This window comes from Haemorhous mexicanus, chromosome 13, assembly GCF_027477595.1.
Source record: "Haemorhous mexicanus isolate bHaeMex1 chromosome 13, bHaeMex1.pri, whole genome shotgun sequence".
In the NCBI taxonomy this organism is placed as follows: domain Eukaryota; kingdom Metazoa; phylum Chordata; class Aves; order Passeriformes; family Fringillidae; genus Haemorhous; species Haemorhous mexicanus.
The window spans coordinates 8620398-8637493 of NC_082353.1; the positions used below are offsets into that span (position 1 = coordinate 8620398).

The following is a 17096-nucleotide window of genomic DNA, read 5'->3' on the forward strand; positions in this document are numbered from 1 at the left end:
AATGACCTGCCTTGGCTTTAAAATGCCTGACAGAAATTGCCCTGTCCTTGAAGGACAGAGATTTTGTTTCTGTGTGAGTTTGATTAGGGACACTCATGCCTACATGTTTCTGTGTTTAGTGATCACACACAATTACCAAGTGAGTGCTTGTGTGCGAATAAAAAAGAAGTGGGTGGTGTGGGGGAATCAAGAGGAAAAAAAGGCAATGAGTCCTCCCAAAAATACTACACCAGAATTCCATTACTAAAGGGATTTCTCTTGTAGTCTAAATAGCCTTATTAAAACTAGAAATAGTAATAGGAAAGCATTAGATTAGGAATTGGATTAGTCAAAATTAAACCTTGTCTCTCTAATTTTGGTACTTTTGCTGTGGTTACTCTGCTGAAATGTGTATGGAGGGTCTGAGGAAAATGAAAGCAGTAATTTGAGCAAGTGCACAAAAAGTTCCAAAGTATGAAATTTTTATTTCATCTGGATCATAGGTTGCTGATGGTGCAGAAAACAATTGTATTTTCAGAGATATTGCCCTAGACCTTTCTAATATATACTTTATTAACACTAGCCAGAAAAATGAATTACTTTATGAGCTGGAATAATAAATTAAGGGGTTTTCTGACTTTCATTTCTTTTGCTAAAGTGATTTTTGAAAATCAGTCAAATTCGAGAAGAGGAAAGGGTTTTTAAAATACCAATAGAGGCTTAATTGCATGATGGAAACACTGGTAAGGTAGCAGATTTACTTATTTTTTAAATTGAGGATAAAAATTTGAAGTTAAAAAAATGTGACTCAGTGTTGAGTTCCTAACTAGACATTTGGCTTCAGTGCTGCTCAAGCAACTCTAAGCAGACTTCTTCCCTATCCTGCTGCCACCCACTCACTCCTGACCTCCTGTGGTCCCATCACTGACCCAGCACAACTGGTCCCTTAGTTGCAGAGTGAACAAGATCAGGGAGCTTATCCAGCTAAAAAAGTAGGATGACCAAGAAAAAATAGGATTGTTTTTCAGCTGGATCAGTTTCCAAGCTGACTGGCTCCAAGAGGAATTGTGAATCACTGTGTGGCTGCAGAGAGCTGTGCTGGCACCCTGGGAGCCCTCTGGGGCAGCAGTGTCCAGAGGGAAGGGCTGCTGAAGCTGTTGTGATGTCACCACAAGGGTCAGGAGCTCCAGTCCTTCCCTTTACATTAAGATGTCTGCCATCACTGCACACAGTGATGTACAAAGCACAAAAACCCAAACATTTGAGGCCTTGCTTTTCCCCAGAGCTGCAAAGGTGCAGAATGTCTTTAGTCTCATTTTGATTACTGTTAAAGATTATCCTAGAAATCAAGGAGCAAAGAATATTCACACTTGATTGCCTTATTACAGTCAATTAAGCTTAGTCAGGAACACAGATGTGTATTGAGGGACTAACTTGCTGCATAGCAAGAGGGAAAATACTGGTTTATTACATTTTCCAACTACCCACACCATCCCCGAGAGCGCAATACACAATCAGTCTGGAAACACCCAAGGCAGTGTCAGCTCACAGAAAGTCTGTGGGGAAAGCTACCACATTTCAATGAAATGAAGAGACACGTGAAACAAGCAGCCTTCCATCTGGAGATTCTGGGATCCAGAGTGTTCTGTAGTACAACAGTTTAGTTCTGTGGCTGTGTGGACTTTGAAAAACAGAAACAAAGGTAGCCAGATTGTGACAAAGTGGATTACAGGAAAGCTGTAAAAGATCCTTCAATCACTTGTTATAGACACAAGACTCATCTGTTTGGATTGCCCTGGACTTGGTCCAGAATATCTGAAAGGGAGATCAGAAGCAATGAAGTGATGGGTTTGCAGGGTGCTAAGTGTAGGGGGATCCAGTATGGGTAAATGAAGGTGGTATAGAAGGTAATCTTATCCCCAATGAGTTGCAGCTGGACCAATTACTGAAGAGTAGAAGCAGGCCTGATCTGAACAGGCCACACCTGTAGCCAATGAGAACAAGTGGTATAAAAGAGTGGATTGGTGGGATCTGGAGTCAGATGGCTGCTGCAAGGACCAGGAGCAGTCAGTGCTTAGAGGAGCTGCCTGTGAGGAGCAGCGAGGAGGTATGGAGCTCTGGGGATATGAAATCCTTGCACTCTAGTGATGTTAGAACTCGTGCTATCTAAGACAACACTAAGTGCTGCTCTGATGCTTGTACTGTGAGAAATCCTGCTCAGCTCAGAGCACCCAGGCCCTGAGCAGATGTCTGAGAATTTGTTTTCCTCCTGCACATCAGGATTATCATATTCAAAGTATCCAAAATGATTTTTTCCTAAAGCCAATTTAGGAACTAGCATTGATACTTCATAGAGGGAAAATAACTAATAATTTAAATATTTTTGGTAGGCCCATAAATATCAGCTCTTTGATGTTATTCAGGGAAGTAACATTTTATTGAAATGAATAGCAAGAGGCATCTTAAAGCCAAGCAGTTATCATCAGTGGAATTAATTGACTAGCACTTAATGTTCTGTAAAGTAGAACATTTTTAATGAATATACACAATCTTCATAACCTAGAATGGAAAGATAGAAAGGGGCATGGGATCATAAGAGAAATTCTAATCCAAGGTCTAAATCCTTTGAATTTACTAAAATTCCAGAGATGGTTTTGAGAGAAGGAATGTTCAAAAATTCCTCTCAGATGGAATAATACACCATACTCCTGTTTTTATTTTTATTCTCTAAGAATCTCAGTGGTAGTTGTGCTAATTTTTGCTACCTGAAATTTCAGATAGAACACAATGTATTCAGCAGCCCTTCCCATTGCCTCTTCCTGTGAGCTGATTTAGGGAGATTAAAATAGTAAGCAGCACAAGTGTCTCCTCTGGAAGCTGGATCAAAGACTGTAAGTTTGCTTCAGGTCCAAATTTCCATTGCATTCTTTAGGATGACACTGACACTACCAAGCCAGAAGGTTCTGAGGGGCATATTTCTTGGCTGAAGTTTCTTACAGAAGTTGCAGTTCCTTTAAATTAACATATTAAAGTAAAAGATCACATTGTGGTCACAGAGCATGTGAAAAGAGACTGCGGCTAATTAATGGTGTACATCAGGATCAGGCTGAACTCCCTCTCCAGGAAATAGTGTGGAGATTGCTCTTGGGATGGAGGTAAGGTTCTGACAGAGAGGGAAGGCACATTAAGTTTTTGGAAAGGGCAAATCCTAAAGGCATCTGTGCCCTAAGAAACGTGGAAACCTCAGAGTGCTCTGTGGGACACACTGCTGTCCTGGTGTAGAATGGAGGCAGCATAGTAAGCAAAATCTCATGCTTAGCACACATTCTCTGTGCATTTCCCTGTGTTTGAAAGGCTGTTGCCTAGTGGATGCTTTCAGGGTTGCTTTTTCTCTGCCTTCCTTGGTGTGCCCGAGAGAACAGTAAGTACAGGCCAGCTGGAACAGGGGAATTGTCTTTGTGGTGAAGGCCCAGCTGCTGTCACTGTCCCCTGGCAGAGCACTGCAGGCAGCCTTGGAGCCTGGGGATAACAAGGCTCTCACTGCCCTGCTGGAGGAGAGGTGACTGAATTGCACTGCAGTGGTCAATGAAAACCAGAGGAGTAACTTCAGTACTGCTCACTGAAATATTTTGTGTGGGAACCTTTTCAGAGCTTTATTGGGATTTCTGGTCAAAACACCTCATTAGTACCTCAGCTTTCATGACCATTTGATGTCATCTACTAAGAAAAAAATGATTTATGATGTTCCTTACAAAAAACCTGTTCCAAATTAAAAGAACAAGCTCTACCTTCTATTCCTGGGTAAGCAGAAGGTAAGCATGATGGATAGAGACCACAGTAGATTTTCAGATGATGTGCCAGCTGGCTTTCTGTGTAGTTTCTAGTGCTGCAGAGATCCACTCACTAATGCTTTATTCTGGTAGCTGTGTTTTTCATATTTGAGTATTCTCCATTCCCTTCTTTCTTCCTTTTATTCCTCTAATTCTACAGTCCACTCTGCTCATTTCTGTACTGACAGTAGAGCAGGGCAGAGAATTAACTTTAATCTAGTCACGGTTGCCTCCGTTTGCTCTGTTTCTTGAAAATATACAGAAACTGCTTTGGAGTTACTTTCAAGTGTTCAGAGAAGACTCTAACTGTCTCCTGGTTGCAGTTGGTCCTTAACTTGAAAAGCAGATTTTGGGAATCCTGCACAGATATAGTCTGTGAAAGTCCTGTTCTTGAGGGTGAACCTCTGCTCTGGGTCATGCTTCATTCTGCTTACTCTCATTTGCATAAACATATTAAATGCAATTAGGGCTGTCAGGTTTCCTTGTAGTTTAGCTAAGCACTGTGGTGTAGGTGGCAATTTATATGTTGTCATAGACAAGCTATTTTAGTCAGCATCTGTTAAGAAATTGTTCAGATATTTGAAAGGTCATTAAGGTGCTGGCTCTGGTGACTCCCAGAAGAGTGATATTGAAGCATTAATAAGGACTGGAGTCTAGGATGAGACATCAAAAAAGAGTTCAAGTGGAGACTAAGGACTTGATTCAATACCTCTAGAAGGTTTTGGAGCATTTTTATGTAATGTCATTCAGTAAGAAAGATGAATAGTTTACAGAGATGTATTTGGCACAATAAACTGAAGGCTAAGTCATGTCCTCATGTCCTAAGAGCACTGCTAATTCGTATTGTTATTTCTTTCTCACGTTTCAGGCGCTGAAAGTAATATTCTGCTTCAGTAAATAGTAATCAGTTTCAGAAATGCAGTAGCTTTCATGTCTTTCTGAATATAATGATAAGGGTTTTAAATATTATCCAGGATTCTTACAAATAATTAAACCTTTAAAACAATTGTTTGAAGATTGTAAGCTCTCTGGTGAAAGCAGTACCTGGATAATACCATTGAAAATAATTTTTGTAGTGAATATAAGTTTCCCAAACATTTCCTCCTCAAAAAGAAAATCAGAGCTTCTTCCATATCCCTTCCCTTCCTAGTGTCAAACCCTAAAAATCAAACCTTGAAGGCATTTGTGTTGTCATCCTAAGTCAAAAGTACAAGTGACATAAATATGAAAAACTAGCAGTACTATTTCACAACACACACACCAAAAAAATCAAATAAATATAACAAACCAGAATACTTGCCTCTTCAGTATGTATATAATTTTTTAACAATTTTTTTTTGTCAGAAAGTCCACATAATTTAATTATTTGTATTTTATAACAACTCATAGAATTCCAGTCAAAGGTAGGTTTTGGACAAGTTTTAGTCTCAAGACATGATAATCACCTGGCCAGTATATTAATTATACAGTGATTTGCCTGGTAAATAAATAAGAATGTATTTTGATAGTGTGTGTATATATATATATACATATATATATACACTAGTGTACTAATATATACATACATATATATATTAGTACAGCTAAGGAACACACATACTCAGCACTGCCACCCCAATCTGACAGAATCTCTAATCTGAGTGACTTTTGGAAATGCAGGTTGGCAAACATGGAGTTAAACCTTAATTGATGTCCTCCAACATCCCTTATGACCCATTGCTGCTGAAAGGGAGAAGAGTGGTGCTTGAAAGAGTAAGTAAATTCTTCACTCTGACACTATAGATTACTTTGTGCCTGAGATGCATAAAGTAGAGCACAAGTGATCTAATACAGACAAGATTTGAAAATGAAAAATTTCCTCTCCGCGGTGTTTCTATCTAATGGTTTACAATTTTAGCGTTAAGATATGAGAGAACATGCCAGTGTAGCAGTATTTTAGGGCACTTTGTCAATTCCAGACACAAAGCCAAATCAAACATATGTGTATGGTTTTATTTTTGTCCTTGGACCTGCTCAGTCATCATCTCCTCCATGATTCAGTGCCTCCCTCTGTAAGCAATATAAAAATTTAGAAAATGCTTTTTGGATCAAATATTTCAAAACAGCACAAGTTCAAAAATTTGTATCATAAAATTTGGGTTTTCAGATTGGACATGCTGGTTAAATTCCGGAGAGCATTATGTGTATAAACACCTTGTTTCCTCATATTCAAAATTTCTACATCTCTTTTTTTTTTTGTTGTTTGTTGCACTTGGAGCCACACCAGTAATTCTGGAGGCCAAATAGGAACCCAAATATAAACAGTATTATTGATAAAAGATTCAAAAGATTTTACTAGACTGGGCAAGCAAACCAGAGAATTTCTGTCATTTTAGCCAACAACTCCTGTTTGTGCAACCATCTTGTTTTAGAAGCATTTCATCACCATCAAAAGCTTTTGTTGGCTGATTGTAATGGGTATGTGGAAGGATGTGCAATCCTATGCTGTTAATGCTTTCTGAGGATATTAGCAACTGTAGCAATTTTTTAAATATTGAAAGGAACAAACAAGAAAGGTATCATAGAAATATAACTTTAAAACCAGTATATTTTTCTAGAAGAAAGGCTACAAAGTGTGAAGGAGGTCATTTTAACTTGGAGCATAGACATTAAACAATTTTTTGCAAGAGTCATAATTCACATTTGGCCTATGGCCAAAGCAGTGAACTTTATCACCCAGTCTTGGCATGTGCAGATAGATGGTCCCTTCTGTCTCTTTTGCCAGTTATTGCTCATGTTGCCAGGAAATCTTAATCATGCTGCTTGGAAGTGGCTGCTGGCCCATCCCCCTGCTGCCAAGCTATTCCACTGTGTAAGGAGTCCAACTCAGCTTCAGCAAACAGACTCTTAGCTCCCTCTAACATAGGAAAAAAGGTCACTGTGCTAAGGCCACTCAAGGGGACCATATGGTGTTAGGACTTACATCATCACTATTGGACTGCTGTTGATGCAACCCTATTAATAACCCTGAAGTTCACACAGACTTGGCATAACTAGGTTTTCTAAAAGGAAATGTGTAATATAAACCTAGAGTGAACCACAGAATAAGAAGAAAAGAGAAATGCTCTCTTTAATAATGAGTCATGGAATGGTTGGAGCTGGAAGGGAGCTTAAAGATGGTCTAGTTCAAGCCCTCCTGCCGTGGTCAGGGATGGCCCTCATAGGTCAGGCTGCTGAGGTCCCCATCCAACCTGGTCTTGAACTCTCCCAAGGATCAACAACCTCTTCCAGAGCCTCACCACACTCTGAGTAAAGAACTTATTCCTACTATCTTATGCAAAAGGACCCTCTTTCAGTTTAAAACCACTGCCCCTTGTCCTGTCACTATCTGCCCATATGAAAAGTTCCCCTCCCTCCATTTTATAAGCCCTCTTAAGGTACTGAAAGCCTGCAATGAAGTCTCCCTGGAGCTCTCTCCAGGCTAAACAACCCCAACTCTCTCAGCCTGTCTTCACAGGAGAGGTGCTCCAGCCCTGTGATCATCTCTGTGGCTCTGGATCCATTTTAACAGGTCCACATCTTCCCTATGCTGAGGATCCCAGAGCTTGATGCAGTATGTTTTTATTGATACTTATTTTCCATTGAAACTTTAAATTTGTGTTTAAAACAAATCCTAGCCTTCTCTAGTTTGAGAAAAAGGAAGACCATCAGTTAACATTTTGATTGCAGTGCCACATTACCAAGAGCTGTTCTGTATGTTCAGGTTTTTCTAGTGTCATATGCAAGCACTATTCAGGCAGCAATAGTCAGAAAAATGTAATGCTCAAGTCATACAAATTGCAATCCACTGGTGAATTTAAGCTCCTCATTAAGATGTGCAGTCACTTGCTTTAGTAGAAATGTTGAAAGTTGTTTCATGCATGGATAGTTCCTTTGTCACTTGGGTTCCTGTTATTGTCTCTTTTCATGGAAAAGTAAAGGGCCTTCTGTTAGTTAAACTATAGTTATATTTTACATCCTCTAGTGATAATTTATGTCTGAAATTATATTCATAGATTTGTCCAGGTGACAAAAGGAAAAACGACTGGTTTATCTAGGGGGATCCAGTATGGGTATATGAAGGTGGTATAGAAGGTAATCTTATCCCCCAATGAATTGCAGCTGGACCAATTACTGAAGAGTAGAAGCAGGCCTGATCTGAACAGGCCACACCTGTAGCCAATGAGAACAAGTGGTATAAAAGAGTGGATTGGTGGGATCTGGAGTCAGATGGCTGCTGCAAGGACCAGGAGCAGTCAATGCTTAGAGGAGCTGCCTGTGAGGAGCATTGAGGAGGTATGGAGCTCTGGGGATATGAAATCCTTGCACTATAGTGATGTTAGAACTTGTGCTAAGACAGCAGGTTTAGATCATAGAAATTTTGGTAGAATTCTAAGACTCTTGGGAGCAGTGCAAATCTTAAGCACAGCCAGTCAGAAAATGGCAGCAAATAGTTGTGCACTACTTCTCCTGAGACTATCATAACATAGGTCATTAGTGTAACTGGTGTCTGAACTTCCAGATTCCAGGAGTTCTTGGACCATTATTTTTGTACGTCACAAAATTTAGCTTCTGAATCCCTCTTTAAGTGATCTAACTAGAAGTGATGTGAATTTATACTTCAGAGGTGATCAGTAAATAAGAAATATTCATTGAAGTAAATAAGAAATATTAATGGTTTTTAGACTTGTTTCTATGGGCTCACTTTAGTTCTCTATCTCTACAGTTTAAATAGCTTTTGAATTTTCTGTGCTTTTCGTGTTTCTAATAGTTTTCCCGCTATAAAGAGGTAGAAGTTATTATTTTGTTAGTTTTTTTGGATCTGATAGGGTATGCCCCACACACTACATTTTGTTTAGGAATTTTATATAGACTGATATATATTTGCTATACCAAACATCTCTTGCATCTGTAATCCATTTGAGGAATGAAGAAAACAGCTATTCAGATTTTTGTATAGCCCATTCCTATGGCCAGTGTGTAATAAAAACACAGCAGAATTGGATGACAGCTAAGATGTTACCTTCTCTTTTGGGCAAAAAAAGTGCAGCTCAACTGCCAGCTGTGAGACTGTCAAGTAAGAAGTGCTAGCTCAACAGCATGCATTTTCATGTCAGCTACTGTTTAATTCTGCTGTGCACAAGGAAATGGAATAATGGAAAATATTCCCACCTACTTTTATGTTTACAGGAGAAGAATCAAAATAAATAAGAGCTTATATATTTTTCACATGCTTGTAGAAAGAATCATCTTGGCTCAGTTTCAGGGATGTTATTTTTAGGTGCTTATTTCTCATTCTGGGTTTCTGCTTTTAGATAATGAACCTTTGGCAAAAATGCCAAACTTCTTTCCTGCTATATAAATGTACAGGAAAACCATGGCATTTCAGAAACCCTCTGTGGTTTTTTTAAGAATAACCCTGTGTGTGTTTTAAATTTGGTGTTGTTTTTGCTTGGTAATGCACTCCATCTTATTCTACTATAATTAAGTATAAAATAAGAACCTACAATATATATTTTTGTACATAACTTGATTAAAAATATTTACAAACACTCATCTAAATTGATTTACCTGCTGCAGTCTAATTCCTATAAGTTTTACTGTGTAGGTGGATACAATGGTACAGAAAAAAAGAAATTGAAGCAGTTGTTTATTTTCTGGATACAAATGAATGAGTAGGACTTCTACACAGTGATTGTTCTTTTAGAGAATGGCTTTTTCATAGGTAATTGCTTGTGCTAGAATTATGTACCAGACACTTATCCTTGAGGAGGCTTTGCACTCCTGGTAGTTGTGCTGTTCTATGCTGCAGGTGCTGCTAAAACAAGAACAAGTGAGCTCCAAGGTGGAAGGATATCCAGGTAAAATAGATTCAGTGCTCATGGAAAGCTGTCTCCACCTGACAGCATTAAAAGGCCTCTTTTGCAGAGCTAAAAGCTTTGCTCCCTTCCTTAGTGTGAGGTGATGCCTTACTGTCACTTGCATCTGCCATTGTGGCAAACAAATCTGCCTCACTGAGAAGTGGAATAAGGAAAAGGAGTCCCCGAGGTTCCCAGGTACAGCCAGCACTCACAGAACAAGCAGAGCTTGGCTGACAAGTCAAATGGTAAAGAAACAAGGCAAGATTTTGAGACCTGGGGATTACATTATCTTCTGATGAAGGCTGGTGTGGCTGAGGTTGGATTCACTCCCTTGGTATCTGGAGCAGGATACCAAGGGAGTGAAAGATGCAGAAATACTCATCAATGCAAATGGGCAGCTGGAATTGGAACTGGACTGATTTAAAAGTGGCAAGGGATAAGGTCTTAGTTCAACATAATGAAATACCAGGGTCTTTAGCCTTGTAGCTACACCCTGTAGCAGATCTAGTTAGGCTATGGGGAGCCTCTGGAAAAAATACAGTAGGGTTTTTCTGCATTTTTAGAAATAATCCTTTTCTGCTTCTGAAATCAGTCTCTTGTCTCAACATACTATGTATTGGGCATATCTGCTAGTGCCAATATGACGTGTGGCCTGTTGTTTGTGGCCCACAAGTAAGGTTTTAAACTGCAGAAACAGGTGAAGTCCATGATACAGGAGTCCTAGGTCATGAGGGGAAAGGGGATGGAGAGAGTGAAGGGACTGATTTTGCTATAAATGGTGCCACAGGTCATGGGGGTGGGGGAATGTGAGCTGCTTGAGGCAGGACCTGTGACTGTGAAAGAACTGGGGGGCAGTGACTTCTCTCTCTGCCTTGTCTATCTCTGGGGAACTAAACTTTGACCATACAGTGGAATCTGAATAGATCTGAGCAAAGATGATGGGAGAAGCCTCAAACTAAAGTTAGAGCTCTTATTTTAGGTTCTCTCAAAAATATAAAATTGGTCAACTTATCTAAATAGCTTTCTAAGGTTCAGTGACTGTGAAGGATGTGCATGCCTTGTCTGTAAACCAGGCCAAGTTATGGCATTAAATGAAGTTTCTCACAGTGTTTTAATTCAGGGATTTTATATTGTTGAAAGTTAAACCCAAGAGGAAATTTAATGTACAGGATCAAAGAAAGGTGGTCCTGCCTTCTGTAGATTGAAATCACTATGATTATTTCATATAAAGCATTTGTGTAGCAAATGGTTTCTAAAACTATTAATATGAATTAACAAAAATACAAAACACAGCTGCTGTAAGGGGCCATACTTCTGTGAATTTGCATATCTTGCTTTATTTCCAGCCAAGGAGAAAACTTCATTTATCTTCTCCAGACTCAGAGTACTAGAAATGTAGTTAGATAAGAAGGAAAACTAATGCTTGCTTTGTATACATCAATAATGAGGTCAAACATGGCATTGTCTTTGTCAATCACATCAGAGGTTTTAAGAAATGCAGTTGTTTGATGTCCTGTCTTGCTCAACAGTCACACAGACACTGACAGAATGTGCAGCGTCACAAATGTGTAGGAAATGCTTGTACAGCCATGCCAGTGGTAAAGACCCTGCAACAAAACCTACTGCAGGTGGATATCTTTCACTCAAAGCTATTCATCCACTTGAGATGAAAGGCAGTCTGCATTAGGCAACTCAGCAGATAAAAGCTTAAAACACTGTTAAGAAGCTTCAAATTTTGATTCATAGTAGGAGACAAAATCTGTCACACAAAATAATTCCACCCCAAAAAGATAACATTATCGATTCAGTGAATATTTTCAAATTAATACATTTTAAAATTAGCTTAATCAGAAGCTTTGTTAAAGGTCAGATTACCTTAATTCTGTAGCCTCAACATGTATGGATTCAACATGGGAAACATTTGTGGTAATTATGAGCAGCTACATTTTCCATTAAATACAGACAGGTATAAATGTCATATTTTAGGGAACATAGCACCCAAACCCAACATCCTAATGACCAGACAGTCAACATTACTAAATTTTTATAGCATAAACATTTTTAAAAAGTTAATGATCAGTATTTATATTTAATAGTATATTACCTTTTTTCTTTCCTTCATATGTATTTGCTGAGATGATGATACAAGAAAGCAATAAAAATGAAAGTTGCAAACTTCTCATTTTTTCTTTCTTTGAATGAGAGCTCTGCTAATTTCTGCCAAGAGATGGGAAAAGGAAAGAATTAGCAGTGTTTTGCAAGAAATTCTTTGCCCATTAATCATTAACCTTGATTTCATCTGTCCCCTGCTCTGGTTTTTCCTTTTATGGAAGGGAAATTGGAGTTTGCCTATTTACAACCTCTTTATTTTTATTTTATGCCATGTGTGGCAGAAATCATTTGGAGCTGGATCCTCTTACCTTGCTCAACAGTGCTCAGCTCTGAACAGAGACTTGAGGGCATTTGTTCTCTGAAATACTGCTAAAGGCCAGGGTAACCAGCTTGCATTCAGCTGGTCGACAGCTCGGTTTGAACACATTGCAAAATAAGGGCAAGAGCTGAAGGTTCATCTAAATATTTCATTAACATAGACAAATCCCAGCAAGGCAATCATCAAAATTTTATATATATTAAACACTTCTCTTATTCCAGTGATTCAGTCAGATTTTGGATAATCACAAAGTCTTTCCTTTCAAATCAAGTGAACAATTTTTAACACATAAGTCATTTACTAATACAGCACAATTAACCAACTCTCTCTACTTCCAATAAAAGAATCATAAGAAACTGTAGGTACTTAATGTAGGAGTCATTTTAGTGGACAGGTTTCTACTGAAATAGTATGGTTCATACTGGAAACCAGAGCAGAATTTTAATTACAGCACCTTGTGTGTGTATACAACGAGTAGGTACATATTGCAAAGAATGAGAGGACAAATTTCCCCATTGTCCTCTCATTCTTTGCAAAGAATGAGAGGACAAATTTCCCCATTGTCCTCTCATTCTTTGCAATATGGCAAAGAATGAGAGGACAAATTTCCCCATTGTCCTCTCATTCTTTGCAATATGGCAAAGAATGGCAGCAGGGATCACACCCAGCTGGATCTCCCACATGAGCAGGACACCATGCTGGCCTCTCCCATGGTAACATCAGTCTGTAGCATCACAGATTTGCCACACCAGTCAATGGTGCTGAGAATGCTCTGGCTCATTTTAAAGGAGCAAAGTGCCAGCTAGGACACAGCCATGGCAGCACAGGCTTTAGCATGGGCTGCAAATCCACCTGCATTTCCAAGGGTCACTGGATTGCCAGTTTATGTGTGTTAGTGCTGCAAACCTCCATGACTACCTGCCCACCTGAGCTAAGGTATAATTAACCAGATAAGTGTATCATACCTTACTGCTTTGTACCATTGTGAATTTTCCTTAGAAATAGGCACGGGAAACTTTCTCCCATGTTCTGAATCATTAAGAAGCCCTCATGCATGTGAATGGGTGATAGTGTAAATTTGCTAAACTTAGTTTATTATGGATTTGCTGTTAGTAACAGCAAATGGAGACAGTTTTTAAAAAACTCTAGTTCTGTGCCAAACTAAATGACTGAAACAGAGCTTAAAAGTTGAAAAAGTATCTTTTGAGCATTCAGTGAATCCCAGCTTCTTTATGAAGCCTCTTATGTTAATTACTAAATATTTTCTCTTTTTTTAAAGACTAAATCTCATATGACCAATATGCTATAGCAGAACTGACATGTTAGACAAAATAGAAAAAAAGTAGGCAAATTCTTCTGTCTTGCTTGATGTATTGTTCAGGCATATGAGAAGCAGGCTTTGTGAAGGAGGGGTCTATACTGCTGGATGCAGCATGAAGGCAGGAGAAAAGTGTAGATCACTTTCCTTCCTTGCTCATTCCAAGCAGCTGTGAGTCCAGGGTACAGCAGACAGCTGGAAAACCCCCAAGCAATCTCTAAGGCCAGACCAGTCACTGCAGCTGGCAGTGGTCTTGGCACGGTAACATCTGAGGCACTGTCAAGACTGATTGATTAGTGTGTGTGTGTGTGTGTGAAAGTATACTCAAAAAGAGGACATACAGAAAAGGGGGTGATAGGATCAAAATCACTCTTGATAAATGAAAAATACTGATCATAGCAGTATTTTAGTGAGCAAGAAAAGGAGACAGGAGATAGAATTTGGACATGAATTTAGGCTTTGATGCTGGACAGGAAATGCTGTATTTTAGTGAAGTTAAGACTGGTGGAAATTATTAGTGTGATTTAGCACAGCCTTGCAGTGAACTTAGAATAATGTTGGCTGGAGATTATGTGAAGATGACAGGTCTGACTGACAGGTTGAATGGTAACACTAGGCACAGTAATCAAGAAAGTAGAGAGCATTTAGAGGAGAAAGATTGCAAGTTTCACTTTCTGCAGACAGGAATTGTTCTGGAACAAGGTGGTAGATCTGTCAGGGACAGAACTGGCTGTTAGATCTTTGTGAAGAGATTGCCTGAAAATAAAGTCCATAGGGATCACTGTTTGGATTTACTTCTCACTATGGAAGCCAGGATGACATTATGAGCATTTTATGAAGGATTGCTTAAAGTGGTAAAAGGAAAACTGGGGGACAAAGATGGAGGAACCTGCCTTCCCTTGGCAGGTTTTACTTCATTTGGCAATTCTGTGTCAGCTATTGCTGATATTTATTTGTCTTTCCAGTATTCCCAGGATGTCAGCAATAATGATGAGAACACTAAGCAGTGTTGTGGCAATAATTGTACAGGTTTGAATGAGAGGTTCCACAGTGCATGATGAGGATGAGTTTATGTAGCAATGAATTGCTTGCTATGGCACATTAGTCTGCAGAGATGTGATTGTGCTCCAGAGGAAGGAGCTGCTCGCAATGGCCTCGACGGCATTGTCACACCATGTGTTTTCAGAGTGTGCCTTTGGGTTTGCTTTTCTTCTCCGTTTGATTTACATGAGTAATTCCAATTACCTTTATTATCTGCTCAAAGAGAAAAGAATGGGTCTTCTGCAACTGTAATTATCATTAGAGGTACGAAACTCCTGGTAAATTATTTTCCTGTGAATCCAAATATTGAAATTATAATCTTTGCTATTTTCAATATGTTTATCTGGTCAATTGATAATTACTTTGCTTGATATGCTCTTAGATGTGTTAATTGCCATTTGTATTGTTATTGCATATAGAATATTCTATGAATATATAACCTAAATTATTTTAGGAATTAGTTACCCTAATGCAAAAAGCATAACAAGAAAGAGTCTTTGGCACATTATGAGGATAGAAAAAGTGGTCAGGTATTTACCAGAAGCAACTGTGTAATTGCTACTCAGAGTTACTGGCAGCATGTTGCATCACTTACTAAAATGGCTTTTTCAGCCACATTTGAATCTGCATGAGGTGTAGTGAGTGGGAGATGCAATACTCTGGGTGAAAATCACTGCAGAAAAAAGAGAATCCTCTGGGAAAATGAGGGTGCTCTGGGTGTTCATTTTATTCCACTGTTTGATCATAAGAATGGTGAAACTGGATACCCCTGAGACACTCCCAGTGCTCTGCCAGAGCCTTATGAGCTGTAAGGCTGCTCTGCTGCAGTCCTGCTCCACTGGCAGGGATAAATGTACAACACAGGTACGAGAAAATCAGGGAACAGACATCTCAGGGACTGTGACAAAGGCTGGGAGTCTGATGTAGGAAAATGACCCCTGGAACATGCAAGCTGCACTGTGTCCTGATGTTACTTTCAAGAGTGAGTGGAAAGTTTAGGATTGGATATGTTTGCTACTCATGCTCTGGATAAGGAAAGTGGAGAATTTGGTATTTGCAAAAATCTTGAGTCTTAAAAAATGCCTGAAAATAAGTTGTTTAAATTTAAGGTTTAAATATGGTTATGGTTAAATATGTTAATCTTTAAATTTAAAGGATCGATTTAAAAAAAATTCTGTAGATATGATCCCTTTTTTCCATAACACCCAGCATTTGCAATGACTTCATTTTCTGCATTGAAATCACTCATACCTACTGTAGTGATCTGGATTCCAGAGTTAGAAATAGATATTCCAAACTGCTCTCTGTGAAACAGAACACATTTCATATTGCATGGAGGCTACTGCTTTGCCAACTTCACATGAAATAGAATCTTTTCTTAAACACACAGTGGTCAACCCAAATTTGTAGCTTATGTCAATGTGTTTATATGTAGTTTGCATGCACTGTAAGGGGGCCTGATAACCTTCTCTCTTCTGCTGAGCTGCTGCTTGTACAACATATACCCAGGAGGTAGGTTCTCAATCACAGTCCCCATCTGCTTGCTGGCTAATGTTCCAGTTACAGTTAGACCTCTTGCACATATTCACATCTAAAAGAAAATTGATGGTTCACTATTGGAAGCAGTGTGTGACTAATGATGCATTGTACCAGGCAGCTTTTTGCTTGAATATATCTTTCTAATCAAGTTAAAGAAAAGAACACAGAGCAGAAATTTGTCAGGTATGCGGTCCTGCTTTTTTTCCTGAAACCACACTGTTCATCAAGATGCTTTTCAATCACCTTGAAGACCTGTTATATTGTAGTACAAGATGTTCTTTCAGGTTTGGAAGAGATTTTATGGGCCAGAACTTCAGCTAGCATAAATTGGCTTCTGTGCAGCTCTAATGATTTTCACCAGCTGAGGATCCGCCCTGTGTTCCTATAATAACCCTAGCATCTGAAAAGAGATTCATGTGATGGTTATGCTAATTCATCTGAGGTTATAGAGCAAGAAAATTTTTATGTGGTTGAATTTTTAATGCACTTTTTAAATCCAAAATTTATTCTGCCTGTTTGATCTTTTCTAGGATTTTTTAATATCAAATAACTCTGAAGAGACATTTTTAGATGGACTTTTGTGTGTAGATTCATGGTCTATGTCAAACATACAGCAGCTGCACATGAGTCTGAAACCTGCTTTACAGCAGTAGCTTTTGAGCCATCAGACTTTTCAGTATTAAATTCAAAACTAAATAATTGATCAGCAAACTTTGTTTTCTGATATAAAAGAAAACCAGTAATTTGCATGAGTGTAGTGTTGTAAAATATGAATTTCTCATACAAGATGCACTCTGTATCCCCTGAAAAGGTAGTCTTGTTCCATGACTCATCACCCAGAATATTATCTGACTTTCCTTGGAAGCACATTTGGGAGTAGGAATGGAATGCTTGCAGTTTCAAGTTTCTCCACAAGTTTAGCAGATTTTGTATATTTGTGCCTTTCAATAATTTTGGAAATGTGCTGCACTGAGTAATTCTTATTATAAACAGCTGTAAACAAAGAAGAGAACCCAAATACAATTGCCAAGCATAATGGTATAATAAGTGGGTCAACTACTTCAAACTTTAAAAAAGGC

General features: G+C 38.8%; 1 protein-coding gene across 1 annotated transcript in view; it reads right to left on the reverse strand.

Moving 5' to 3' along the window:
- The window catches only part of LIPC (lipase C, hepatic type), a 66844-nt gene that overhangs the window by 37966 nt on the left and 11782 nt on the right, over positions 1-17096 (reverse strand). The window contains exon 2 of the mRNA XM_059858253.1: positions 11793-11905. Within this exon, the coding sequence (XP_059714236.1) occupies positions 11793-11871 (79 nt within the window). The 5' untranslated portion in view covers positions 11872-11905. The remainder of the gene's footprint in view (positions 1-11792; positions 11906-17096) is intronic.